Genomic DNA, 26,528 nt, shown 5'->3' on the forward strand with positions numbered 1-26,528 from the left:
GGGACCGGCACGGGGGAGCGGGGCAGGCGCAGCTCCCCAAACCGTAGGACGTCACGCTGGAAGGAGCGTTGGGGATCAGCTAGCCCGGCCCTCTCATCTTGCGGGAGGAAACCCGAGAAGCCCAGAGACGGGCATCGACTTGCCGAATGTCGCAGAGCCAGGACTGGAGTGGGTCCCCTAGGCTGGGGGCTGCTGCTGCTGCCGCTGCACTTGTCCCAGTCCTGGAGCCGGAGGAGCCCTCGGAGGCCAGCCCCGCCCCCAACACAACACACACACTTAGTCAAGTCACTTCTGAGGCCAAAGGTTCCACTTCTGAATGACGAGGGAAAAGGGATGGCAGCCTCGGTGGGATGCAATGGGAGGGTGGCCCAGTGGATAGACCCTGAGCCTGCGACCAAGAACGCCCGAGTACAAACCTAGCCTCAGACTGCCACTTGCCTCAAGTTTCCCCATCTCTAAAGTCGGTTTAACAATAGCACCTACCTCACAGGGCTAGAAAGTAGTTGTGCTTTTAAGTCATGTGCCATTCGTTGTGCCCCCATCTAGGGTTTTCTTGGCAGAAACACTGGCACGGTTGGCCATTTTACACATGAGGAAACTGAGGCAAACCGGGCTAAGTGACGGAGGTCAAACGTGAACTCAGGACCCATCCCCCTGCACAACTTAGGTGTTTAATAAATGCTTAGAGTCCTGAGAAATTAAGTTGGGAACCTGACCCTGCCTGTGTCCCCTAACCTCCCTGGGCTTCAATTTCCTCTTCTGTAAAATGGGCCTTTAAGACCACTTGCGCCCCCAAATTCTCTGAGTTATGCCATGGCCCGCTTGGGTTTTAGCTTCCTCTGCCCCGGGATTTTTTTTCTTCCCTTCCTTTCAAGGTTGCCGGTCTTTAACTCTGCCCCTCCTCCCCTCACCAACCATGGACAGTCAGAGCTGGGAACGATCTGCAGACCATCTCGTCCCACCCTTCATTTTCCAGAGAAAGGGAATGAGTCTCCCTGGCAGCTGGTGGCGAGGAAGAGGGGACTTCCACAGCCTCAGTTGCTCCACTAGCTCAGGCCCCACCCCCTACCCTCAGCCTCTGGGCGGTGGTGTGGAAGAGGACTAATGTGAATGCATCCAGTGAGAGTCCTTATCAGTGGTATCTGCTTCCTTAACCTGAAGCCAGAGCCAGCTCCCTCTCCAACCAGTAGGACAGGAAAAACACTCCCTGCCCCACTCCTGCCAGCTCCAGGGGCCCTCTGGCGGTGCTGCTCATGGCCCAGCCTCTGGGTGGGATCTTCTTGAGCCCCATTTCACAGATGAGCAAACTGAGGGAGGCCCAGGATAAAGCATTTGAGGTAGAATTAGAACTCAGGTCTTCCAGATTTCAAGTCCAACATTCTGTCATCTGTGAAGCAGAGGCCTGGATTGGGAAGGATCTCCCCTTGGCTGACTCAGAGAGTTTTGTCAGAGTCCAGCCCCAAGTCTAGAGCATCATAAGTACTGGGCAGAATCACGAGCCAAGTGTCCTCTGAGCCACAAGCTGTTTTCTCCCTCACTACTGAGGGGGCCTGAGTCTGGCCCCTTCCCCAGCCTCAGAAAGCCCAAGACTCAAACGGAAGAACTCAAAGCTGGTACTATGACACAGCACCGGCTTTTAGGACTGGGGTAGGAAGAGAACTGGGGCTGCCCCTTCTGTGCAGCAAAGAAGAGCAGGGACTGGCTGATGGAACATAGGGGTCTGACTCTAACTTGGACATCTCAGCCCCAGCCCTGACATCCCCTGTTCCCCTTCTGGCTCTGGCAATTGTATTCCAAGTTTTTTAACATACCCTGTTCTCTGTCTACAGTTATGCTAGAACCAGCTTCAGGAGCTCTGGAGGGCCACTGTCGAATGGTAGATGCTACAAAGCCGGGCTTGATGCCTTGTTTTGGTGATCGTCTAAAGTAAGTGCTAACAATGCTATTTCAGGTTAAAAGTAGGTTGTGGGCACATTTTTTGAGGTGGTTGTTAAAAACCTTTCCCAATGGCCCCTGTTCTGTGTCTCCCCTCCACCTCCCCCATTCCATGTCTCCTGTTCTCCATTTTGTGTCTCCCATCCCCCTGTTCTGTGTCTCCTATCCTCTGTTCCATGTCTCCCATCTATTCCATGTCTCCCATCTATTCCGTGTCTCCCATCTATGCCGTGTCTCCCATCTCCCTGTTCCGTGTCTCCCATCCCGTTCTATGTCTCCTGTCCCCTGGTTCCTTGTCTCTCGCTCTGTGTCCTTTGTCCCACATCTAATGGCCTAAGCCCCCTATGCCCATGCCAGGCTGGCCGTTCTCAGTTCCAGGCTCTTGGGAGGCCCCACTCAGCCATGCTGTGTGAGGAGCCTTGTCTCATGCCAGCCTCTTATTATCTGTCCGCACCTGCCTGCTGCCCAGGTGGAGGATCAGAGCCCCAAAGCCCTGGCCACCCAGCTGTGCCAGCAATATCTGCTTTCAGGGCACAAAAGGGAGAAATTGAGCAGCTCACCCAGTACTACCTCCCTCCTGTTGGGCCCTGGCCTTTCTGAAGACACAAATCCCCAGGCCCCCCTCCAAGCCTGAGCTCAGCTCATTTTGGCCCTGCCCTTCCCTTCAGATCATCTTCTCAGCCTAATCCCCCCAGCTCTTTCTCACCAGTCTCCAATTGTCTCTAGGGAAGTCAAATCCCTTTAGAATGAAGTGTCCCAGTTATGGGAAAACCGAGGGGGGGGCGGGAAGAAGGGGATAAGGAGAGGGGGAAGCCTGCCAAGGCAGGTGTACCTGGTGGGAGAGCTCAGGGCCAGGACCGGCTCCGGCTCCCACAAAGGTCAGATCTCAAGGCTCCTGTCCCGCCCCCACCCACCTCACCCTGTTCCCAACCTACCCTCTGTGATCCTAGGCTATGCCCCAGACTCAGAGTCCAGGAACCCCAGTTCAAGGCCTGGTTGGTTCTGCTACTCACTACCTGTGGTATTTGGTGTTTGGTTTAACCTGTCCAGGCGTCAGCTTCCTCAGCTGTAAATTGGGGCTGATAATACCAGCCCCTTCCTAACTCAGAGGCGGGGTGGGGAGAAAAATGGGATAAGGAATGCCCTCAGACCAAACCCCCAATGGTGCCCAACCTGGGTTAGCAATGGGTTGTTGCTGGTGAGTCGTTTCAATCATGTCTGATTCTTTGTGACCCCATTGGGGGTTTTCTTGGCAGAGATACCGGAGCAGTTTGCCGTTTCCTTCTCCAGCGCATTTTACAGATGAGGAAACTGAGGTAAACTGGGTTCAGTGACTTGCCCAGAGTCACACAGTCAGCAAATGTCTGAGGCTGGATTTGAACTCAGGAAGATGAGTCTTCCTGACTTCAGGCCCAGTGCTCTATCCACTGTACCACCCAATCTGTCTCCCATTGGGAGACTTACCTCCACTCCTACCCTCCTCCTAGAACATGGGCACTTCCCCAGTTAACACCGTCCTGTCCGTGGTACCCAATGAGCACAGACCCTTACCAGCTGTGTGACCCTGGACAAGTCACTTAACCTTGTTTGCCTCAGTGTCCCCATCTGTAAAATGAGTTGGAGAAGGAAGTGGTGAACCACTCCAGTGTCTTTGCCAAGAAAACCCCCAGTCGGGCACCACTAAAATGACTCCCCAACGACCACAACAACAAAACAGGGATAACCATAACGCCCACCTCCCACGGTCATTGTGGAGATTAACGGGGTCTGACTGAGCCAGTCTCTAACCTGAGAGTGATGCGACAACGGCTGTCCAGAGACAAAGCGCCAGTAATCAGGGAGCCGGTTAATTAATTAGTTTCATTAGGAGGAACAGATTTGCAAATGGAGCATTCTCCTGGTCAGAACTCCTCCCAGCTGAAGTGAAGACCGAGATTATAAACACAGATCACAGGAGGGAAGGGAGGAGGGGGAAGGGGGGTCACAGACTCAATGGAAGACAATACTACTGCTCTCGGGTGAGTCCTTAGGGTCAGTCCTCCGTGCCTCATGGGGCCAGGGGTCTGGGACCAGAACAGGTTCTACAGTCTTTAATTCCCTTGACTTCAGGTCCACAGGCACAAGGTTGCCAGAGACTGTGAACCTTGTCAAGGTTGGATTGGCCAGTTCAAGCTTCATCGTGAGCTCTCTCAGAAGAGAGACAACTCTGCAAAACCGAATCTATTGGTATGTTCATTACACATATTGTATCAATTATTATGAAAATCAGAATTCCCTCCCCAATTTCAAATGAGATAATATCAGTATAGTGCCCAGCACATAGTAGGTACCATATCACACTAATACTGCTCCCCTGATTCCTAACTGTGGCTCTGGGCCTGATTAATTGGACCAGACAAACTTCTCCCATCCCTTCCTGCTCCCCAGCTTTAGGACTCAGTGATCCCAAGGCCAGTTCCCCCCTGTGTCTTGCGCACCTGACCTCCTGAAGAGTTCACAACATCAGGCAGTGTGGTTCAGTGGGGAGAGCGCTTTGACCGGGGTTTGTGTCCCAGCATGGCCACTTGCTTGATGTGGGACCCTGGACAAGTCACTTCCCCCCAGCTCTGTGAAGAGTTTGGACCAGCTAGCCTCTGCAGGACAGCTCTCAGTATAAGACCCTGTGATCCAGTGATGGAGTGAGTTGGGTCTTAGGGTGCCATAGCTGGGCAGTGCCTCAAATGTCACCTAGTTCATCTTGAATGTCTCAAACTGCATGAGTTCCTCCAGGGACCAGGGACTCACTCCCTGAAAAGAATCACAGAAAGGGCTGTCTGTGTCACCAGCAGATTGCCATCCCCAAATGGGCCCTAAGCCTAGTGTGATAAGCCTTCCGGCTGCCCCTTTCTTCAGACCCAGCCTGACTCACACCTAGCAGGGCTCAGTCTAGGAGCAGTGGGTAAGTGAACTATATTGTCTCCTCTGTGAATCACAGGATCTCAGAGCTGGAAGGGACTTTTTGGTCCATCCCCTCCCCTCCAACAGGAAATCATCCTTATGAAGTGGTCATCTAACTTTCATTTGAATACCTCCAGTGATGGGGAGCTCAGTACCTATTAGGGCATAAAGAGCCCAGGGGCATATACCCCAGGAATCAAGTTTGGGGATCCTAGAAGTTGCCCCCACCTGGCCAGGGTTGAGGGTGTGAGCAAGAGGGTTCAAGGACCAGGCTTAACCTCCTGCTCCCCAAACAAAGAGGGCAGATTCCTTAGGTCTGCCCCTCCCTGACAGGGCTTAAACTAGTCACTTTCATGCCCAGCAAATTCCCTCCCAGAGGCCTCTGGAGGCAATGAACCTGAGACGGGAAAAAAAAAAAAGCCCAACATCTGAGAACTTGGGTGGTCTTGGGATGCAAGCACCCCATCCGCCCAGGACACAACAGACCCGGCCCCCTCCCTCTATTCTGGCCGGAGGAATGAGTCAGCCCAGCCCAACCCGGCATGGCTTGAGGAAAGCCTCAGTCACACAATCACTATGTATGGGGGTGGGGGTGCAGGAGCAGACCCTCTGCTCTCTTTAAGGGAGGGAGCCCGTTCATTCAATTCTGATTTGGAGGTTTGGAGCAGAAGGGCACTTAGAACCCATGGGGTCCCAGTCCCTCATTTTACAGAGTAGGAGACACACCCAGAAAGACTGAGTGACTTGTGCCCAGTCACAGATTTGTAGGATTCAAACTCAGGTCTGACCCTTTATCCATTGCTCCCCCTGGCGGCCACGAGGGCATTTGCAGGTTCGGTGATTCCAAATAGTAGCATGGAGAGAGGGAAAAAGGCAGAGAACCGGAGGAGAGGGGAGCCTGGCTCATTGGGGAGCGGGTGGGATGCGGAGCCAGGAAGGTGGAGTTTAAACCTGCCTTTAACACTTGCCAGTTGTGAGACCTTGGACAAGTCACTTACCTTCGCTCAGACTCAGTTTCTTCTTCTGTAATACGGGAATAATGTCTGGAGAGTATATGTCGCCGAAGTTGAGACAGGCTAAGGCCCCCCAGCTCTGACCTTGGATGGCTGGGAGGTGCAGAAGAGATGACGGGCTTGTTTGGTTGTCTGAGGCTGAAAATGGTTGATGCTCATGATGCATAATGAAAATTAGCTTTCAACAGCTGAAGGGGGAAAAGTGGGAAGAAAAAAAGGGAGAAGGAAGGGAGGGAGGGAGGCGGGAAGGAAAGAAGGAAGGAAGGAAGGAAGGAAGGAAGGAAGGAAGGAAGGAAGGAAGGAAGGAAGGAAGGAAGGAAGGAAAGGAAGGAAGAAGGGAAGGAAGAGAGGAAGGAAGAGAAGAAGAAAGGAGGGAAGGAAGAAGGGAAGGAAGAGAGGAAGGAAGAGAAGAAGAAAGGAGGGAAGGAAGAAGGGAAGGAAGGAAGGAAATAAGGAATAAAGGAGGGGAGGAAGGAAGGAAGGAGAAAGGAATGAGGAAAGAAAGAAGGAAGGAGGAAAGGAAGGAAGGAGGGAAAGGAAGAAGAAGGAGAGGAAGAAAGGAAGGAGAGAGGGGGGAGGGAGCGAGGAAGAAAGGAAGGGGTAGGAAAAAGGAAGGAAGGGGGAAGGAAGAACAGAAAGAAGGAAGGAGGAAAGGAGGGAAGAAAGGAAGGGAGGGAAGGAAGAAAAGAAGGAGAAGAGAATGAAATAAAAAGAAAGGAAGGAGGGAAGGAAAGAAAACTGAATCTGGAGCCAGACTCCCTCTGTCTGAGTCTCACTCTGGCCCCTGCTCCCTGGATGACCTTGGGCCTGTGTTCCTGCTCTTTAGGGCCCAGCTTCTTTCTTGCTAAAATGAGGGAATGAGACTCCATGCCAGGAGGCTATAGTAGAAAGAGAATTTGTAGTTAGAAGACCCAAGTTCAAATCCAGACTCTGCTGCCCTCATGGCCTACACCTCCTCTCTCCACCCCATTGGCTCAGTCCCTCTTCAGCACAAGTGGGAGGAAACAGGTGGCCCTAAGGCCCCTCCAGCTCGGCTCCTGTACCATGGCCGAGGTCCCTCCAGCTCTAAATTCATCTTATTCCATTTCAAAAACCATTGTGTGGACATTAAAGTTCTTTCTGTCCATCTTTCCCATCTTCACAGCGGTGGGGATCTAGGGGTTTGGAGTAGCATGCCCACTGTGAGGCAGGGTAATGGCGGTGGTTTTGCCGAACTGCCTTTCTCTCTCTTTCCTGCTGAATCTTCAGGACAGGGATGTGTGAGAGATATGTTTGGGAATCGAGGCAGTATCTGCAGGTCAATAAAAAGAAGTTGCTTTAGAAACACAAGCAAGCGCCTGCCAACGCTGTGTGGGGGTGCCCTGTGGGGGGAGCTGAGAAGACACAAAGTCTGGGAAAGATGCCATCCGGCCCCAGGGAGCTCAAAGTCTAGGAGTGGAATAAGACACAAACACCGATAACCAGAATGTCAACAGGACATGATAAGGGTATCGGAGAAGGGCAAAGGGCTGTGTGGGGTGGGACACTCGGGATGAGGGGAGACTCGGCGAAGGAGGGGGCGGTGTGTGGGCTCCAGGAATCTTAGCTGTGGCTGATCTCAGAGGGAGCCAGATCCATTCCAAGCTGGGCTGGAAGAACTCCAGAGAAATGATGGGGAACTCATTCCAAGCTAAAGAAGGGTAGCCCAAGGAAGGTCCAGAGGCAAAAGGCCCAGGGTGTGGTGGGGCCATAGGATTCAAAGAACAGACTCTCTGAGATAAGACTGGAAAGTAGGCAGAGCATGAAAGGCCTTGAATGCCAGGAAGAAGAATCGAGGCAATAGGGAGCCACTGTGGATTTTTGAGGGAGGGATGATGCGACCTGATCCTCTCCCTTCCAAATGAGTCCCTTAATGCAGAAGTCTTTACAGGACTCAGGACTTGGGAAACAAGAGAAATAAAAGGCCTCCCAGCCTCCCTGACTTCCTTGTACATCCTTAGCACAGTGCCTTGCACGTAGTACATGCTTGCTTATAAAAACGACCCCAAAAGGCCCAGTCAGTGTTGGATAGGGTGTGGAATGGCGCACTGATACATTGTTAGTGGAGCTGTGAGATGGTGCAGCCGTTCTAGAAAGAAATTTGGAATCACGTAAATAAAGGGACTAATGTGCCCAAACCCTTTGAACCTGAGACTCCATTTTGTGGCTTATACCCCAAAGAAGCCATTGATAAGAAGTCCGCGTATACTCCAAAATATTGATAGCAGCACTTTTTGTGATAACTAAGAATTAGGAACCAAGTTGATGCCAACGGATTGGGGAATGGCAAAACAAATTGTGGTCCACGAATGTGACAGAATGTGACCGTGCTATAGGAAATATCGTGTAGGAGGAGTACAGAGAAGCATGAAAAGATCTACATCAGCCGATGCAGAGTGAAATCGGCAGAGCCAAGATACAATATAGAGACCGACTTTTGTCGTTCAGTCCTTTCCGCCCTGTCCGACCCTCCACGACCCCACTTGGGATTTTCTTGGCAGAGACACTGGAGTGTTTGCCATTTCCTTCTCCAGCTCACTTTATGGATGAGGAAACTGAGGTGAATAGGGTGAAGTGACCTACCCAGGGTCACACAGCAAGGAAGTGGCTGAGGCTGGATTTGAACTCAGGTCTTCCTGACTCCAGGCCCGGCATTCTATCCACATGCTCCGCGATGTAAATGGAAAAACAACGATGCCCTCAAAATTCAGAAGTCGATGGACCAAAGTGATAAAGATCAAATACTGGAACTCAAAGAGGGATGAGAAGGCAGCCCTTCACGGAGGTGGAAAGGTCCCAGGCTCCAGACTGCGGACGGGTCTGTATATTCTCAATGTATCCATCCGCTGTGCTGCCTTTTGTTCCTTTCCACAAAATCCTATTTGTCATATGGGATCCCGGTTCTCGGGGAGGCGGAGGGGGAGGAAAATGGGATACTGCGGTGGTGTAAGAAACAGAAAATAGCCCTAGAAACTTATTTTTAAAAATGCTTGCTTGATTGAAGGAGTCGGGCAGCCCCGGTGTGGAGAGCTCCTGGCCTTGGACGCGCCAGAGGGCTGCCCAGCCCCTTTCAGGGCCGCTCATCCACCCATCCCCCACCCATCCCCCAGCTCTCCCCGGTGGCCCCAAGAAGCTGGAGCATGCACAGCGGCCCCACCCCACAACAGCCGTCTCAGCTGACTGGCTACACCAGGCTGAGGGTAACCACAGACCTCAAAGCCTTGGGTGAGTCAGGGGGCCGTCCACCGCAAGCATGAGAGACTTCTCCCAGCAGAAGTGTGTTCCAACGGCCACGAAGGCGGCTGAAGCAGGTGCTCCGTTACACATCAAAGTCCCCGAGGGCATCCTGGGCCATCTCCATCTCCATCTCCATCTCCATCTCCATCTCCATCTCCATCTCCATCTCCATCTCCAGGCTCGTGTCCCGCCGCTGAACTCCAGCGACCCTGCAAGAGAGAGTGAGGCCGACACTCGGCACAGCTCTGCCTCACTTCGATCCAATTCACCCACGGGTCCGGGCATCGCCCCCAACGTCCCTGGCCCTCTTCGAAAAGGAAGAAACGTTTCCTCCATTTGCCTCGGTGGAGCTCCTTACCCTCCGAGTCTGAGCGCATTCATCGGTAAAAATGGGGCAATGCCACTGGCCAGTCTTAACTCATGGAGTTGTTAACATCAAATAAGGGAAAAGATGGAGAATTTCTCAGCTACCTGCTATGTGCCAAGCACTGTGCTAAATGCTTTACGTACAGCATCTCATTCCATCCGCACAACTCTGGGATGTAGGCTTTATTTGTGTCTCTGCAATTGAGTCACTTACCTCGGGGTCACACAGCTAGAAATTATCTGAGGTTAGATTTGAACTCAGAGCTTCCTGACTCTAGACCCAGATCTCTTTATGCACCATCTAGTTCACTAGTGTAATAGATATAAAGTGCTTTGAGACTATAAAGCTTGTGTGCATTGGAGATGTCACTGTTGGAGAAAGACTCACGCATGGGGCAGTTAGTCTATGAGGCAAAATTGTTTAACTGCCTGAGAGACCTTAGACAAGTCCTGCACCCGTTCGGGTCTACAGTCTTCTCTGTAAAATGAGACACTGCAGGATTTTTAAGGCCCCTCCCAGCCCTGACATCCCCTGTTCTAAGGCCCCTCCCAGCCCTGACATCCCCTGTTCTAAGGCCCCTCCCAGCCCTGACATCCCCTGTTCTGAGGCCCCTCCCACCTGACATCCCCTGCTCTAAGGCCCCTCCCAGCCCTGACATCCCCTGTTCTGAGGCCCCTCCCAGCTCTGACATCCCCTGTTCTGAGGCCCCTCCCAGCCCTGACATCCCCTGCTCTAAGGCCCCTCCCAGCTCTGACATCCCCTGCTCTAAGGCCCCTCCCAGCTCTGACATCCCCTGTTCTGAGGCCCCTCCCAGCTCTGACATCCCCTGTTCTGAGGCCCCTCCCACCTGACATCCCCTGCTCTAAGGCCCCTCCCAGCTCTGACATCCCCTGCTCTAAGGCCCCTCCCAGCTCTGACATCCCCTGCTCTAAGGCCCCTCCCAGCCCTGACATCCCCTGTTCTGAGGCCCCTCCCAGCTCTGACATCCCCTGTTCTGAGGCCCCTCCCAGCCCTGACATCCCCTGTTCTGAGGCCCCTCCCAGCTCTGACATCCCCTGTTCTGAGGCCCCTCCCAGCTCTGACATCCCCTGTTCTAAGGCCCCTCCCACCTGACATCCCCTGCTCTAAGGCCCCTCCCAGCCCTGACATCCCCTGTTCTGAGGCCCCTCCCAGCTCTGACATCCCCTGTTCTGAGGCCCCTCCCAGCCCTGACATCCCCTGCTCTAAGGCCCCTCCCAGCTCTGACATCCCCTGTTCTGAGGCCCCTCCCAGCTCTGACATCCCCTGTTCTAAGGCCCCTCCCACCTGACATCCCCTGCTCTAAGGCCCCTCCCAGCCCTGACATCCCCTGCTCTGAGGCCCCTCCCAGCTCTGACATCCCCTGTCCTGAGGCCCCTCCCAGCCCTGACATCCCCTGTTCTGAGGCCCCTCCCAGCTCTGACATCCCCTGTTCTGAGGCCCCTCCCACCTGACATCCCCTGTTCTAAGGCCCCTCCCAGCCCTGACATCCCCTGTCCTGAGGCCCCTCCCAGCCCTGACATCCCCTGTCCTGAGGCCCCTCCCAGCTCTGACATCCCCTGTCCTGAGGCCCCTCCCAGCTCTGACATCCCCTGTTCTGAGGCCCCTCCCAGCTCTGACATCCCCTGTTCTCAGGCCCCTCCCAGCTCTGACATCCCCTGCTCTAAGGCCCCTCCCACCTGACATCCCCTGCTCTAAGGCCCCTCCCAGCTCTGACATCCCCTGTTCTGAGGCCCCTCCCAGCTCTGACATCCCCTGTTCTGAGGCCCCTCCCAGCTCTGACATCCCCTGTTCTAAGGCCCCTGCCGGCCCTGACATTCTGTCAGTAAATCCGAGTCTCAGGTGCAGCAGAAGGAGTAGCACAGTCTGTCATCAGATTCCTATTTGCCTCCTGTGAGCCGGTCACTGCTAAGTGCTTGTGTGATAACCACTACCACCACAACAATAAGGTGGTCACTCCTGTAGCTCCCAGGCTGCCTGTGCTCCTAACAGATTTTCTCCCTGGAGCCTCACACCAGCCGGCTGAGGTCCGCTCTCATACTATTCCCATTTTCCTGACTGTCCCCATGCTCTATGGCAGAATTTGAACTCTGCTCCTTCAGACTCCCAATCCAGTGCTTTATCCAGCTTGATGGCCTCTGGGTGCGAGTCCTGCCTTGGACACTTCCTAGCTGTGTGAACCTGGGCCAGTTACTTAGCCCTCTGGAACTCAGTCTCCTCATCTGTAAAAATCGGAGATTAGACTTACTGGTCTCTAAAGGTCCTTTTAGCTGCACTGCTCTGACCCAATGAGTGGCCAGGCAGTGCTGCCTGGGCAAGATAGAAGCTTGATCTGGGCCTTAAGGATGGGGGCAAATCATAGAAACTGCCCACGTCTACCAGTGAGCATTTCGGGTTCCACAGCCTGCTCCTAGGTCATCTCTTTTTTTGGGGGGTGGGGGCAGGGCTATTAGGGTTAAGTGACTTGCCCAAGGTCATACAGCTAGTACATGTGTCAACTCAGGTCCTCCTGACTCCACAGCCGGTGCGCTACTCACTGCACCACCTAGCTGCCCCCACCCAGGTCATCTCTTGATCCCTACCGAAGCCCCACAGGGAGACGGAGTACAAGAATCGTTATCCCCATTTTCCAAAGGCCTCTGAAGGACTAATGTGCTACAAGTGGTAGACACAGCCTGAGCAAACGTGCAGGGGTGGGAAATGACCTCAGCACCTACTGGGGTATACACTAGCAAGCCTCGCTCATAGGGGTGATAAGCAGATGCCAGGGAATATAGCGGCAGGCACCAAGCATCAGCTCAGAAACAGCTGGGGGGAGCTTTGATTACAGGGTGTCTTGAGGCAGCCATCTGCTTCTCTGCTCTGATTACAGGGTGGCCCCACTGGGCCTCTATTTCCTGCTGGCACAAGCTCCCGTGTCCTCTGTAGGGAGCCAGGGTGGGCCTGAGCACTCCGCTTCCTTCTGTATCACCAAGGATTCTTAGCAGTCTTTGACTGACAGGCTCTAGAGACAAGAGACCAAGCCCTCTGGCTCAGGATCCCAACATATGGACCCACTTTTCTGTTATTTTCCCCAGGACTGAAGGCTGAGCAGCGCCCCCAGAAGCAAGGTAGGGCCCCTGCAGGGAGCTGCAAGTCCCTGGGTGGGGGTGGCAGGAGGCAGGTTCACCAGCGGCCTGCTGGGATTCCTCAGGGCTCTCCCCAGGACTGTCTCAGAGTTTCCAAACTCCCAGAGAAGGCTCCTGCTCTCCAGGGACCCCAGGAAATAGAGTCTGCTGGCCTGATAGCCAGGGAGAGCCCGAAATCCTCCAAGAAATAACACCCTCTCCCCAACCTACTCTAACCCCAAGTCATAGACTTAAGCTGACTTCATGCACTTGGGGGTCTTTTTCTCCATCACACGTCAAAAATGCCCTCATTATAATGATGCACAAACACACACACACGCACACATACAAGATTGCCCAGTGTGTGTAACTGCCTTAACGGGCATTTTGGGAGGTGGCAAAGAGGCCAGGCACTGCTGTTTTCTTAGGTATCTACTCTGCCTCAAACTGTCTCTCATATCTCCTCTCTGTCTCTCCTCCTCTCTCTCTCTCTCTCTCTCTGTCTCTCCTCTCTCCTTTTCTCTCTCTGACTCTGTCTCTGTCTGTCTGTCTGTCTCTCTCTCTCTCTCTCTCCCTTCCCCCTTGCTCTCTTCTATTCCCTGGGTCTCTTCATCCCCCCTCCTTCCCCTCTGTGTCCCTCCTCTCCCTCCCTGCCTCCTCTTGCTATCCACCCATCTGTCCGTCTGTCCGTCCATCTGTCTCTCTCATTCCCTCTCTCTCCCCGCCCAGCTTTTCTTCCTCTCCGGCTTTTCCTCCTCTCTGTCTCTCTCACTCCTTGCTCCCCCCGGCTCTCTGTGTCAAACTCTCTGTGACCCCATGTGGGGTTTTCTTGGCAGAGATGCTGGAGTGGTTTGCCATTTCCTTCTCCAGCTCATTTGACAGATGAGGAAACTGAGGCAAACTGGGTGAAGTGACTTGCCCAGGGTCACACAGCTAATCAGTGTCTGAGGCCACATTTGAACTCAGCCCCACTGTTCTCTCCACCTTGCCACCTGGCTGCCTTGCCTAGCACATAGTGGGAGCTTAACAAATACTTGTCTGTGGCTTGCTTGATTATACTCCTATCTGTAGCCACTTAGAATGGGCAGGGACTGGTTTTCTTTTTCCTTGGTATTCCCAGAGCCTAGCACAATGCCTGGCACACAGTAGACCCTAAATAAATTCTTACTGATTAGCTGAGCTTTGCAGAAACCAGGGATATTGGAGGCAGGGAGGAGGGGGGATGGCATTCCAGGGTCAACGAGGCACATCCATAAATTGTTGCAGGACAGCATCCTGCAGGCCTCGGAGCCCTCTATCGACTTCAGCCATGATGAGTCAGGCCTGCAGGATGCTGTCATCCGGAGCCAGCTAGACATCTCACCAGAACCTATGCCAAGGTGAGCCTTCCTTCCCCCAGGCCTGGCCTTCTGGACTCCCGCATCACTGGCTCCTAATTACCCTGGCAGTATCCTGGACTATTCACTCTCATAACTAGTCAGTTACCAAGGCCCGAGGATTTTACCCTACCCCAAGCCCCTTCCTCTCTATGCTCAGCACTGCCACTCTGGGTCCAATCTGCACTCACTGTCCTCCTGCAGTGGCTTCCGGCCTATGTCCTCTCCGCCCTCCAGCCTTACCTTCACACCATTGACAAAACCTTTCTTTTGTGTAGACCTGGTCCTATCTCTCCTTAGCTCAAAAAACTTTCAGTGGCTCCTTACTGCCCTACCAGTAAAGTTTAGACTCCTTTGCCCGGCATTAGGGGTCTTTGGCAATCAGGTTGGCCCTCCCTCAGCCTTGGTAAACACTTAATAAATTTTGATTGACTGACTCTTCAGTTCTGTCACAACCTTCCTCTCCAGGCACTCACCATTCCAGCCAAACAGGTCTACTCTCCTTTCCCAAAATATGCGCCATGTCCTCCCTCCCACTTCTGGGCCTTGGGTCATGATGCTCCCTATGCCTGGAATGGCTTCCCCTCCCCCACTTCACCTGGTGAATCCCTACGAATCTCTTTTTTTTTCCTTTTAATTGTTTCATTTAATATTGTTTAGTTTTCAACATTGATTTCCACAAGATTTTGAGTTACAAATTTTCTCCCCATCTCTACCCTCCTCCCCACCCCAAGATGGCATATAGTCTGACTGCCCCTTTCCCCAGTCTGCCCTCCCCTCTATCACCCCACTCCCCCTCCTTACCCTTTCCCCTTACTTTCTTGTAGGGCAAGATAGATTTCTGTACCCCATTGCCTGTATATCTTATTTCCCAGTTGCATGTAAAAACAACTTTTTTTTTGAGCATTTGTTTTTAGAACTCTTGAGTTCCAAATTCTCTCCCTTCTTCCCTCCCCACCCCCTCCTTGAGAAGGCAAGCAATTCAACATAGGCCACATATGTATCATTATGCAAAACACTTCCATAACAGTCATTTTGTGAAAGACTAACTATATTTCCCTCCATCCTATCCTGTCCCACTTTATTCAATTTTCTCCCTTGACCCTGTTCCTTTTCAAAAGTGTTTGATTTTGATTACCTCCTCCCCCTATCTGCCTTCCCTTCTATCATTCCCCTCACTCTTAACCCCTTCCCTCCTACTTTCCTGTATGGTAAGGTACTCAATTGAGTGTGTATGTTATTCCCTCCTTCAGTCAGATTTGATGAGAGCTTCAAGATTCATTCATTCCCTTTTACCTGCCCCCTCTTCCTTTTCAACAGAACTGCTTTTTCTTGCCACTTTTATGTGAGATAACTTACCCCATTCTTTCTCTCCCTTTCTCCCTCTCTAAATATATTCCTCTCTCATCCCTTAATTGTATTTATTTATTTTTAGGTATCACCCCTTCATATTCAACTCATACTGTACCATATATATATATATATATATATATATATATATATATATATACTCCATTCAACTACCCTAATACTGTAAAAGGTCTCATAAATTACACACATCATCCTTCCATGTAGGAATGTAAACAAAATAGGTGAACTTTAGTAAGCCCCTTATGATTTCTCTTTCTTGTTTACCTTTTCATGCTTCTCTTGATTCTTGTATTTGAAAGTCAAATTTTCTATTCAGCTCTGGTCTTTTCACTGAGAAAACTTGTAAGTCCTCTATTTTATTGCAAATCCATATTTTACCTTGGAGCATTATACTCAGTTTTGCTGGGTAGATGATTCTTGATTTTAATCCTAACTCCTTTGACCTCCAAAATATCATATTCCAAGCCCTTTGATCCCTTAATGTAGAGCTGCTAGATTTTGTGTTATCCTGATTGTGTTTCCACAGTACGAGAATTGTTTCTTTCTGGCTGTTTGCAATATTTTCTCCTTGACCTGGGAACTTTGGAATTTGGCGACAATATTCCTAGGCATTTTCTTTATGGGATCTTTTTCAAGAGGTGATTGGTGGATTCTTTCAACTTCTATTTTACCCTCTGGTTCTAGAATATCAGGGCAGTTTTCCTTGTTAATTTCTTGGAAGATGATGTCTAGGTTCTTTATTTGATCATGGTTTTCAGGTAGTACAATAATTTTTAAGTTATCTCTCCTGGATCTATTCTCCAGGTCAGTGGTTTTTCCAATGAGATATTTCACATTGTCTTCTATTTTTTCATTCCTTTGGTTCTGTTTTATAATGTCTTAATTTTTCATAAACTCACTAGCTTCCACTTGCTCCTACCCATTTCTCAAAGTAGGATTTAGCGGCCAGTTGTTCTTGGAAGCCTTTCCTGCCTATCTCTCTGTCTAGTTCTCTGTCTCTCCAGCTCTCTCTCTCCCCCCTTCTCCATCTCTGTCTGTCTCTGTCTCTCTCCCTCACATCTCTCTCTGTCTCTCCTTCTCTCTCTGTCTCTGTCTCTCTTTCCTTCTTCCTCTCTCCCTCTCCTTCTCTCTCCCCCCCCCCCCCATTCCTCCCTTTCCCTCCCCTCTCTCTCCCTCTTGTCTCTGTTCCCATCTCTTGCTGGCTCTCAGCATCTCTGGGTCTCCCCGCCCCTGGCCCTCCTCCGGCCCCTCCTCCCGGACCGGCCCCCGCCCCCTGGCCCGCCCCCGGTAGTCTGCAGCCTGCAGAGGGCGTCCCTGGGCCTGGGCCGGGGCCGGCGCCGGGCCGGTGTTTGTGTTGCTGTCCGGCCGGGCGGGTCCACAGCTCAGCGTCCAGAACCCGGCCGAGTGCCCCCCTCGCGCGCTGAGCCCCGTGGGCTCTGCCCCGCCGCGTTCCGTGCTCCCATGGCCGGCCCCGCGCTCCTGCGGCCCGGGCCGCCTCCGCCGCCGCCGCTGCTGCTGCTGGCCGCGCTGCTGCCCCTCGGCCTGGGCCTGGGCCTGGGCAGCCCCGGGTGCGGGGCGCGAGTGGACGTGCGGCTGCGGCGGCCGCAGGCCAGCTACACTCTGCAGGGCGCCGTGCTGGGCGGGCCCCCGCGCATCGCGCCGCCTCCGGGAGCCGGAGCCGGAGCCGGAGCCGGACTACAGGGCCGCCTGGTGCTGGTGAGCGAGCTGGGCACCCCGTGCCCCAACCCCCCTGGCACCCCTCCCCCCCGCCGCCCAGGGACCCGAAGCCTAGGGGGCTGGCAGGGAGGGAGCGATGGTGCCGGACCTCCCCGTGACTGGGCCCCTTCCTCCCCTCCCAGCCCAGGGAACCCCTAACGGGCCCCATCCTGATCCCTTCTTGGGACCCTCTACCCAAAGTGGGTGGAGAGGGGCAGACCATCCCCTGCCCCAAGGCCCAGTCAGGCAGTGCCTGAGCCAGGAGTCCAGGGACCCCAAGGCCCTCTCCTTAACCCCAAGCCCAGAAGCCCATACTTCTCCAGGCACCTGCTGTGCCCTGCCAGGAACTCCCACCCTGAGTCCCAGGACCCCTGTCTCAGTGAAGGTCAAAGGCCATGACCCTCACCCCACTCCTAATAGGTACCTGAGCCATCCATCACTCCTTTGAGCTCCCCAGCCTCATCCACATTCTAGGAATTCCCTAGACCAAATCTCCCCAGCTTGGATTAGATCTGAGCCCCAACCAACATCTACCACAGTGAGTCCAGCCCAGGGGGCCATGACCCCCCAACCCATCCTCCTACCCCACTCCGCTAGGACCTACCCCAGGGCTGGCTTGGGATGCTCTATCCTAAGCCCCAGGGGTCCCAGACCTGTCTAAACCATTCAATCCCTCCAAGCCTTGGCCAGGAGCCCCCACCTGAGCCTAGGCCAGGGAGATTTCCCCCCCACCCACCCAAACATCCTCCCAGTGTACTGGGGGCTACGCTAAGGGCAGCTTGGGACACTACCAAACCCCTACCTGGGACCCACCGGTAGACTCAGTCTGGGACTGATGACCCCAGGCCCCCTTTAACCTAGAGCCATATCCCAGACTCAAGCAGTTACCCTAAGCCCCAGCACCCCTCCACCAGACCCTCACTGGACACTGGATCTATATTCCCTGGGCCTCACAGGATGCTAGCTCCAGAGCTGGAAGGGACCTTAGCATGCCGTCCAGTGCACCCACCCCCTCTTATAGATCAAAAAATGGAGACCCCAGGTGGCAGGAGCAGGCTTTGAACCCAGGCTGACTACAATCTAGTGTTCATTTCACTGTCCCCTGCCCCTAACCCCAAACAGCTGCCAACCTACACCCAGGTACCCCTGCCCTGGCCCCTGACCCTGGCCCCAAACTGCTGCCAACCTACACCCAGGTACCCCTGCCCTGGCCCCCCTGGCCCCAAACAGCTGCCAACCTACACCCTGGTGCCCCTGCTCTAAACCTTGGGATTGGCCTTGGATTGGGCCCCATCAGACTCAGACACTAAAGACCCTGGCCCCCGCCCCAGCCCCCAAACCTGACTTTCAGACCTCTACCCATGGATACTTAGACCTTAAACAAAGCCCAGACTCTCAGCCTGCTCAAAGTCCCAAAATCTTCCCTGTCCTCCAACCCCAGACATCCCACATTTGGGCCCCAAAGGCCTCTCCTATAGTGGGGAAAATGTGAATGCTGGAGCCTGCAGACCTGAGTTAGAATCCTCTCTGTTCCCTCCCAGCTGTGTGAGGCTGAGCCAGAGGAATGATGGCCTTGACAGCCCTTCCAGGGCTAAATATAGGAGCCCATGATTTTGAAAGTAGCACCCCCCACCCCCACCCATCAGGACTCCAGACAGAAATCTCTGACCCTCACACAGTGCATCAGCCCCTCCCCAGGCTGACCCAAGCCCACTTGACTCAGCCCCAGCCCTGCCCCTGCCTCTCCCCATCACAGTCCTCCTTGGCCCTAGGTGGGGGATGAGGAGCCCCAGCTTCAGGCCGGTGATGACTGGATTGGAGTGGTCCCAGTGGGTGAGGAGCAGGTGGAGGCCCAGGGAACGGGCCCTGAGGAGTCCTTCACCTCTTCTGTGGTCAACAAGGTGATGTCAAAGGCTAGGCTAGGAGGGTGGGCCAATGGACTGGGAAGGGAGGACTTCTGAGATGAGGAGGGCCTAGGGGCCTAAGGGGGCTTCCTGTTCAGAAGGCCTAGTGGGGTGAGAGGGGGGATCCCCAGTGCTTCCAGCCCCAGGGGTCCCACTGTGCCCACTTCTCTGCCTGTGTCCTACCCCCACAGATGAAGCGAGCTTTGGTCCTGGGAGCCTCCGCCTTGCTCATCCTGGCCCTGAATCAGAATTCTGTCCGAGAGGTAGGCAGGCTCAGAGTAGGCCGGGCTGGGCCAGGGCATGGGTGAGGTTGGGAGGCTGCCCGGGGAGAGCCCCAGCCCACACACTGACCTCTCTGTTCCTGCTCACCGAGAAGCTGGATGTGTCCCAAGTCCTTTCCAAGCCGATCATCGTGGTCCAGATGTCTGACAATGTCACTAAACTCCTGAGCGCTTTGTTAGGGTGAGTGGGGACCTGGAACCCGGAGCCAGGACACATGAGTCTACCATCCCAACATGCTGGCCTTGCTTTGGGCCTTTCTCTTACTTAAGACCTTAGTCTCCTTATCTGTAACATGGGCACAGGGAGAGGAAAGGTTGTTCAGTGAACAAAGGGAATGGGTGCTGTCTCATGACGAAAAGTGTGGTGGAAATAACCCTCTGGGGCAGGCCTGGCTCTGCTACTACTAGGTAACCCTGCCAGGGCCCTGAGACAGGGTTTGAACATCAGTCTCGTTTGTGGCTTTTCCTCGGCAGGGGCCTGCAGGCCACGGCCAAGATCACCTCTCAAGCCACGCTGCTGGAGAATGTGGGCCTGACGCTGACCTTGTGGTCCACCTGTGGCCTGTCTCGGGGCGGCCTCTATGGGGAGTGGCAGGGCGTGATCTGCCCTGGAGAAAGTGGCTCCAGGGTCCAGGTATGTGTGGGACAGGGCCCGGAGGGGGCCTCCATCCTCCAGGGGGAAAGCACGCTGGCTCCCCCACTTCTGGGCACTCACTGCCAAGTCATCTACTCCAGTGACCATGGCTTGTGTCTTAGCTCCCCTTCTAGACTGGAAGTTCCCTGAGGGGAGGGGCTGTGTCTCATAGAAACTTGATACCACCTGTGTCTGTATGCCCTGGAGGACACAGAAATGGATGGACGGATGGAGGGATGGAGGGATGGATGGGAGGGAAGAGGGAAGGAAGGAAGTAGGGAGGGAGGAAGGAAGAAAGGAAGGAATGAAAGAATGAAGGAGGGAAGGGGGAAGGAAGGAAAGGAGGGAGGGAAGGAAGGAAAGAATGAAGAAGGAAGGAAGAGGGAAGGAAGGAAGGAAGGCAGGAAAGAAGGGGGAAGGAAGGAAGAGAGAGGAAGGGAGGGAAGGAAGGAAGGAAAGGAGGGAGAGAAGGAAGGAAGGTAGGAAGGAAGGAAGAGAAAGGGAGGGAGGGAAGGAAGGAAGGAAAGAATGAAGAAGGAAGGCAGGAAGGAAGGGGGAAGGAAGAGAGAGGAAGGGAGGGAGGGAAGGAAGGAAAGGAGGGAGGGAAGGAAGGAAAGAATGAAGAAGGAAGGAAGGGGGAAGGAAGGAAAGGAGGGAAGGAAGGAAGGAAGGAATGAAGAAGGAAGGCAGGAAGGAAGGGGGAAGGAAGGGAGAGGAAGGAAGGAAGGAAAGGAGGGAGGGAAGGAAGGAAGACTCCCTGCCCTCCAGAAGCTTACACTCTAAGGGAGGAAGGGGGTATAGGCTGCCACAGCCACATATAACTGTAAAACCAAGTGTTACCAGGTAAAGAGCAAAGGGGGACAGGACGTGGTGTGGCAGGCTAGCTGTGTGACCCTGGACAAGATAGCTGAACCCCTCAGCCTCAGTTTCCCCATCTCTGAAATGAAGATAATTATATCACCTGCCTCTTGGGCCACCTCCATCACAAAGACTGTTGTGAGAATTTTTTAAAATGTGCTTTGTCAGCCTTAAAGCCCTTTAGAAATGTGGCCTGCTCTGATTAATCCAGCTGGGCCATCGGGGGTGGCATGTTGAACAAGCTGGCTCCCTTCAGGGGATGGCAAGCCTGGTTCCCCAAGAGTGGAGTGAACAGGAGAGGGGCCAGAGGGAGGGAAAGCCCGGAAAGGTAGATTGGAGCCAGACTGGGGGAGGGAGAGATGAGGAAGACAACTGTGGATGGTCAGCCCAAGAGACTAGTCATTGACAAATGTTTGCTGCAGGAATGGGTCCCAGGGAGCCCGGGAGACTTCGGAGCCAGGGGGCTGATGTGGGAATCAGGGCAGTCTCTCTGGTAGCACATGTTGCATGGCCTGGGGAAAAGACTCATTAGGTTTCTAGCACAGCAGTACTCCAGGAAAAGGGCTGAGAAGCAGAACTAGGGTGGAAACCATAGTGGAGACTCCCTGTGTGTGGAGAATGTCAGCCAGGCAGCAAGACATTTTGCTGAGATCTTTCCTTCTGGGGTGTCCGGTCAGCTGAGGGCCACAGCTGGGAGGCAGGCGCTCTGGGCTTGGCTGTGCCCAGTGACTTTGGGCATCACCTCTGCTAGGGCTGGCTTCAGGCTCCTCTGACATGAGGGCATTAGTTTGATTGGGGATGGGGGGAGGGGTCACCAGGTTTGTGTGTAGGGTTGGTTTCATGTAACTTATTTCTTTGTTACAGGAATGGGGGACATCCACTGGGGGTGGAGCTGTGGGTGGGCAGCTAGAAAGGATTGTGATGACAAAATGGAGGGCGAGAGTAAAAATGAAAGGCAAGTAGGAAAGAAAAACAGCCCAACAGAGGCAGAGGAAGATGCTTTCTCAGGCCCCTCCAGCTCTGACAGCCCCTGTTCTAAGGCCCCTCCTCTCTCTGACCTCCTCTGTTCTGAGGCCCCTCCCAGCTCTGACATTCCCTGCTTTGAGGCCCCTCCCAGTTCTGACAGCCCATTCTAAGCTCCAGTTCTGACGCTCAGGGGCTCAGGACCCTCGTCTCAGGTAGGCTCGTGGGTGCAGGGTTGAGCCTCCTGACCCCAGCACTCCTCCCCCAGAAGTACCTGCAGAAGCTATGGAATACCATCCTGCTGGTGGCCTCACTCCTGTGCATGGGCCTCATCATCCAGGCCCGGCGGCAGGCCCGGCAGGGCCCAGTGGAGCCCGACCCCCAGGTGAGAGCCCCCTCCCTCCCTCCCCTGCTCTCCCCCGTCCCACAGCCCTCCCCACTGTACTGGGCACCTTCTCTCCCCAGCTGGACCTCAAACAGCACATCTTGCAGACACTCTCGGCCCTGAAAACCCGTCGCTACCACCCAGGCCGCCAGCACCGGGCAAACGTGCCCGACATCCAGACCTGTGCCATCTGCCTGGACCGGTTTCACCGAAATCAGGTGAGGGCCCTTGAGCTGGAGGGTGTGAGGATGAGGCCTGGGGGCCATGGCCCAGAGACAGAGGGTGTCCCCAAAGTCTTAGTGCATCTGAAAGCTTTACTGGCCTACATCTGTACACATGCACATACACACACATATACGCACTCGCACACACGCTCATTCACATGCACACACACACACACATACTCGCTCATACACAGATACACGCACACATACACATAGACACCCTCACACTCATACTCACACTCACATATACACACGCGCATGCACACACTCATACTCATGCATGCACACACATGCACACACCCTCTCATATACATGTGCGTGCATGCACACATGTGCACACACACACCCCCGCCTGACACAGCAGACAGTCAGTCAGGCACGTGGGTTCCCATCCCGCCTCCAGCGCACACAATCATGAGACCCTGGGCAGGTCATTTCTCTATCAAGGCCTCAGTTTCCTCTTCTGTAAAAGGGGGTGGTGGCCCTGGAGACACCAACCTCACAGCCTTTTGGGATGTACAAGCACTTTTTAAACTGTGACACGCCCTATGCAGACACTAGAGGGAGTGCAGCTCAGGGTGGCACAAAGCCCTGGGCCTGGAGTCAGGGAGACCTAAGTTCAAATCCAGCTGTGTGACCCTGGACAAATAACTTCCCCTCTAACAGCTCTCACCTCACAGGATCTGTAAGACGCTAGGCAGTGCCTGGCACATAGTAGGGCTACATAAATGCCGCTGTTACCATCATAGTCTCAGAACGTGAGGGCCAGAAGGGGCCTTGGACGTGGCCCACCTGGAGGTTTGGCGCTGGGCCTCTCTGAGAGGGCTGGGGCAGCGGAGCAGGGCCCAGGCCTCAGGGAGCTTGCTTCTGCCTCTGTCTCAGAGGGGTGTGAGGGGTTTGCTTCATCCTTCCTCTCTGCCTTCTCCCCTCTCGTCCAGTGTCTGAGAGTCCTGCCCTGTCTCCATGAATTTCACCAGGAATGCATAGACCCCTGGCTGCTCCTCCAACAGACCTGCCCCCTCTGCAAACACAACATCCTTGGTAACCGACGTCCCCAGGGTCCCTCTTTGGGGCACGGCCACCTCTGGGCTTATCCCTGGCCCCCTGGTCAGTCCCCGGTGAACCCGCCTCACAGGGCACGTGGGCCACTTTGGGGAAAAGAGGAACCCTGACCCCTCCACAGGTAGCCAGAGGAGGGGATCAGGCAGGCCAGCTGGGAGGGGGACTCCACCTTGGTTCCTGAGCTGGGGGGAGGCCTCCTGATGCCCACTCTCCCCTTGTCTTTGCAGGGAGCTCTTGGGCTGAGAGCTAGCCCCAGCCCAGCCCAGCCCTGGGGGACCGAGGGGGTGGAAAAATCCATCTTAGAGGTGCCCATATGGCAGTCTCAAGAACACCGTGCCTCACTCATCCAGAATGCGGATCCCCTCTGCTGGGAAGGCGAACCGGCCCCCCGCCTCGCCTCCTGTCACCACCCAGGAGCAGAATGCCCATGCTGCATCTCCCCTCCCCATGGGAGGGAGGCCTCTGGGCTGAGCCCATGGTGACAGCAGTTGGGCTATGTGGGGGCCTCACGTGGGGGAGCAAGGTCCGGCCTGCCTGGGCTCCACTGAGGCTAGGTCAGCCTGGTGGGGGAGGCCACCCAGGCAGAGACTAGGCCATCAGTGACTGCCAGGGAGCAGTCCTGTGTTCCTCCTCGGGGCTTAATTTCATACTAATTTATTAGGGTTAATAATGCCTGAAGGCGCTGGAGGGGAGGGCCTGGCCTGCTGGGCACATCTGTGTACAGTGTATAACATTAAATCAGAGATACTAGCAGCCACTGTCCCGCATTTCCATCCTGGGTGCACGTGAGCCTGCTTACCCCAAGTTGGCCTCCCTCCCTGGCCAGCCAGTTTCCTCCTGATGCAGCTGGCCACATAGCCGAGCAGCTGGAAAGTACCACATACAACTTTAAAGCCAGATTGTTCCTTCCTTGAACATGCTGGTTCACACTCCCCTCTCTTCAACCTGGGGGGCTAGAGTCAGCCTGAGGGAGGAGGGAAGGCTATGGGTCCATGTAGGGGGAACCTGGGGAGCCAGAGTCAGCTTGAGGGAGCTGTGGGTCCATGTAGGGGGCACATGGGGAGCTGGAGTCAGCCTGAGGGAGCTATGGGTCCACATGGGGGGGGAGCTAGGGGGGCCAGAAACAGCCTAAGGGAGCTGTGGGTCCACGTGAGGGGGACCTGAGGGGCTAGAGTCAGCCTGAGGGAGCTTTGGGTCCACATGGGGGGACCTGGGGGGGCTGGAGTCAGCCTGAGGGAGCTATGGGTCCATGTGGGGGGCACTTGGGGGGCCAAAATCAGCCTGAGGGAGCTGTGAGCCCACATGGGGGGGACTTGGGGGGCCAGAGTCAGCCTGAGGGAGGAGAGAGGGCTGTGGGTGGATCCATGTGGGGGGGGCCTGGGGGACCGGAGTCAGCCTGAGGGAGCTTTGGGTCCATGTAAGGGGGAACTGGGGGGCCGGAGTCAGCCTGAGAGAGCTATGGGTCCATGTTGGGGGGATTTGGGGGGCCGGAGTCAGCCTGAGGGAGCTTTGGGTCCACATGGGGGGACCTGGGAGGGGCTGGAGTCAGCCTGAGGGAGCTGTGGGTCCATGTGGGCTCCAGGGTAACCACAGGCCAGGGGCAGGGTTGACCTCTGGTATGCTGAGGGCAGTCCTGAGAGCCAGGACCTCTGGCTTCCAGGCCCAGCTTTTCCATATGACCCCCCACTTTGTGCCCCAGTTTGCTTCTCCATAAAGTGGGGCTAGGCAAGCTTAGAGGCCTCAGCTCTGACCCCCGGAAAAAGCACTTCCTGGGGAGGTGGGAGAGGAGTAAAGGTAGAGCCCTAAGGACCAGGGGCTAACGGGTCATCTGTGTCCCCTGCCCCAGTCTCTGAACTTCTGCTCCATGTCAAGCACCTCCCTTCTCCAGCTCCATGGGAGAAGTCTAGGCCCAGCTCCTCCTCACCCCAGAGGCCTGATCCAGTTAAGGTGCCAGGCTCACTATCTCCCTGCTGCTGCCAGGACTTGGTGCCCAGGGCCTAGGGAGGTCCCTGAGGCCCCACCCTTTGCCTAGCCCACCTGCCACCCCCACTCTGCCAGGCAGCCGCCCTCCCCACCAGGGCCCACTGCCCCAAGGCTGCAGCAGCTAACGTTTTGGTGGGAAGGCAGAGGCTGGTGGCTTTATTGATTCGTGGGCTCAGCTGACCAGACCACCTCCCTGTCCCCACGGCTGCCTCCTGCTACCTGAGCTGGTGTGCGGAGCCCACCAAGCTACGTTTCCCGCTGCCCTTCCCTCGCAGTTCCATGTAGGTGATGCTGGTGCCACCAGAGGCCTTTGAGGAGCCGGTGATGATTAAAGGCGAGCGGGGGGACCTTTGGGCAGGAGGAGCCTTGGGGCGGCCAGGCTGAGGCCGGGAGGCCCGGCCAGAGACACTGCTTTCACTGCTGGGGCGGTTGCTAGGGGGATGGTCCCGGCAGGTGGCAGGTGTACTGTGGTGACTAGAGGAGGGACACAGGGCATGGTGATCAAGGGCTGAGGTCCAGCCCTGCTGCCCGCCCAGCTGTCTTGCCAGCCCCACCTCCCCACCTATGTCTTGTCATTCAGACTCACCCTGGAGAAGGTCTTCGGGAATGGCTGAAGGTTCCTGGTTTTTGGGTCCCTTTAGAAGGTGAAGACCAGAGCTGGGCCTCTGGGACAAGCTGGAAAGAAGCACAGAGGGTCAGGGCTGGGGGGGCCTCAGAACAGGGGATGTCAGGGCTGAGAGGGGCCTTAGAACAGAGAATGACAGAGCTGGGAGGGCTTTAGAATAGGGGATGTCAGAGGTGGGAGGGGCCTAAGAACAGGGTATGTCAGGGCTGGGAGGGGCCTTGGAGCAGAGAAGGTCAGAGCAGAGGACCAGAGTTCAAATTCTGCCTCTAACACTGCCCGGGTGGCTCTGTGGGCCTCAGTTTCCCCGACTGTAGAGTGAAGGGGCTTGGCCCAGTTCAGCAGCCCCTGAACTCCTAGTCTAGACCCATCCTCTCCTAATTCATTCTTTTTCATTTCCCACAGACAGCTGTGGGGAATAACAGCTTGTCCTCATGGAAGTTTCCTCCCCAGTCTGTTGTCTGTCCAGGGCACTAAAGTCACACAGGCCCTACGTGGCCAAGGAGTCACCGGACCC

General features: G+C 54.9%; 1 protein-coding gene across 2 annotated transcripts; it reads left to right on the forward strand.

The window, feature by feature from the left end:
- The first annotated feature begins 16,744 nt into the window (after positions 1–16,744).
- Positions 16,745–24,152, forward strand: RNF215 (ring finger protein 215). Of its 2 annotated transcripts, none has more exons than XM_036756379.1 (9): positions 16,745–17,095; positions 18,868–18,996; positions 19,191–19,262; positions 19,376–19,461; positions 19,755–19,914; positions 22,004–22,120; positions 22,201–22,338; positions 23,283–23,385; positions 23,634–24,152. In XM_036756379.1, the coding sequence occupies exons 1-9, from the start codon at positions 16,841–16,843 to the stop codon at positions 23,654–23,656; spliced, it is 1,083 nt and encodes a 360-aa protein (XP_036612274.1). In that variant the 5' UTR covers positions 16,745–16,840; the 3' UTR covers positions 23,657–24,152. The 2 variants fall into 2 exon arrangements, with proteins under 2 accessions (XP_036612274.1, XP_036612282.1); XM_036756387.1 differs by having other exon boundaries at positions 22,228–22,338.
- The last annotated feature ends 2,376 nt before the right edge of the window (positions 24,153–26,528 follow it).

Source organism: Trichosurus vulpecula, chromosome 1, assembly GCF_011100635.1.
Source record: "Trichosurus vulpecula isolate mTriVul1 chromosome 1, mTriVul1.pri, whole genome shotgun sequence".
Lineage (NCBI taxonomy): Eukaryota > Metazoa > Chordata > Mammalia > Diprotodontia > Phalangeridae > Trichosurus > Trichosurus vulpecula.

Excerpts from the sequence above, each read along its gene's own strand:
- RNF215 (XM_036756379.1), top strand. The coding sequence starts at position 16,841 with ATGGCCGGCCCCGCGCTCCTGCGGCCCGGGCCGCCTCCGCCGCCGCCG. Across the intron at positions 19,263-19,375 it reads ATCAGAATTCTGTCCGAGAG|CTGGATGTGTCCCAAGTCCT; the intron begins GTAGGCAGGCTC and ends CTCACCGAGAAG. Across the intron at positions 19,915-22,003 it reads AAAGTGGCTCCAGGGTCCAG|AAGTACCTGCAGAAGCTATG; the intron begins GTATGTGTGGGA and ends CTCCTCCCCCAG.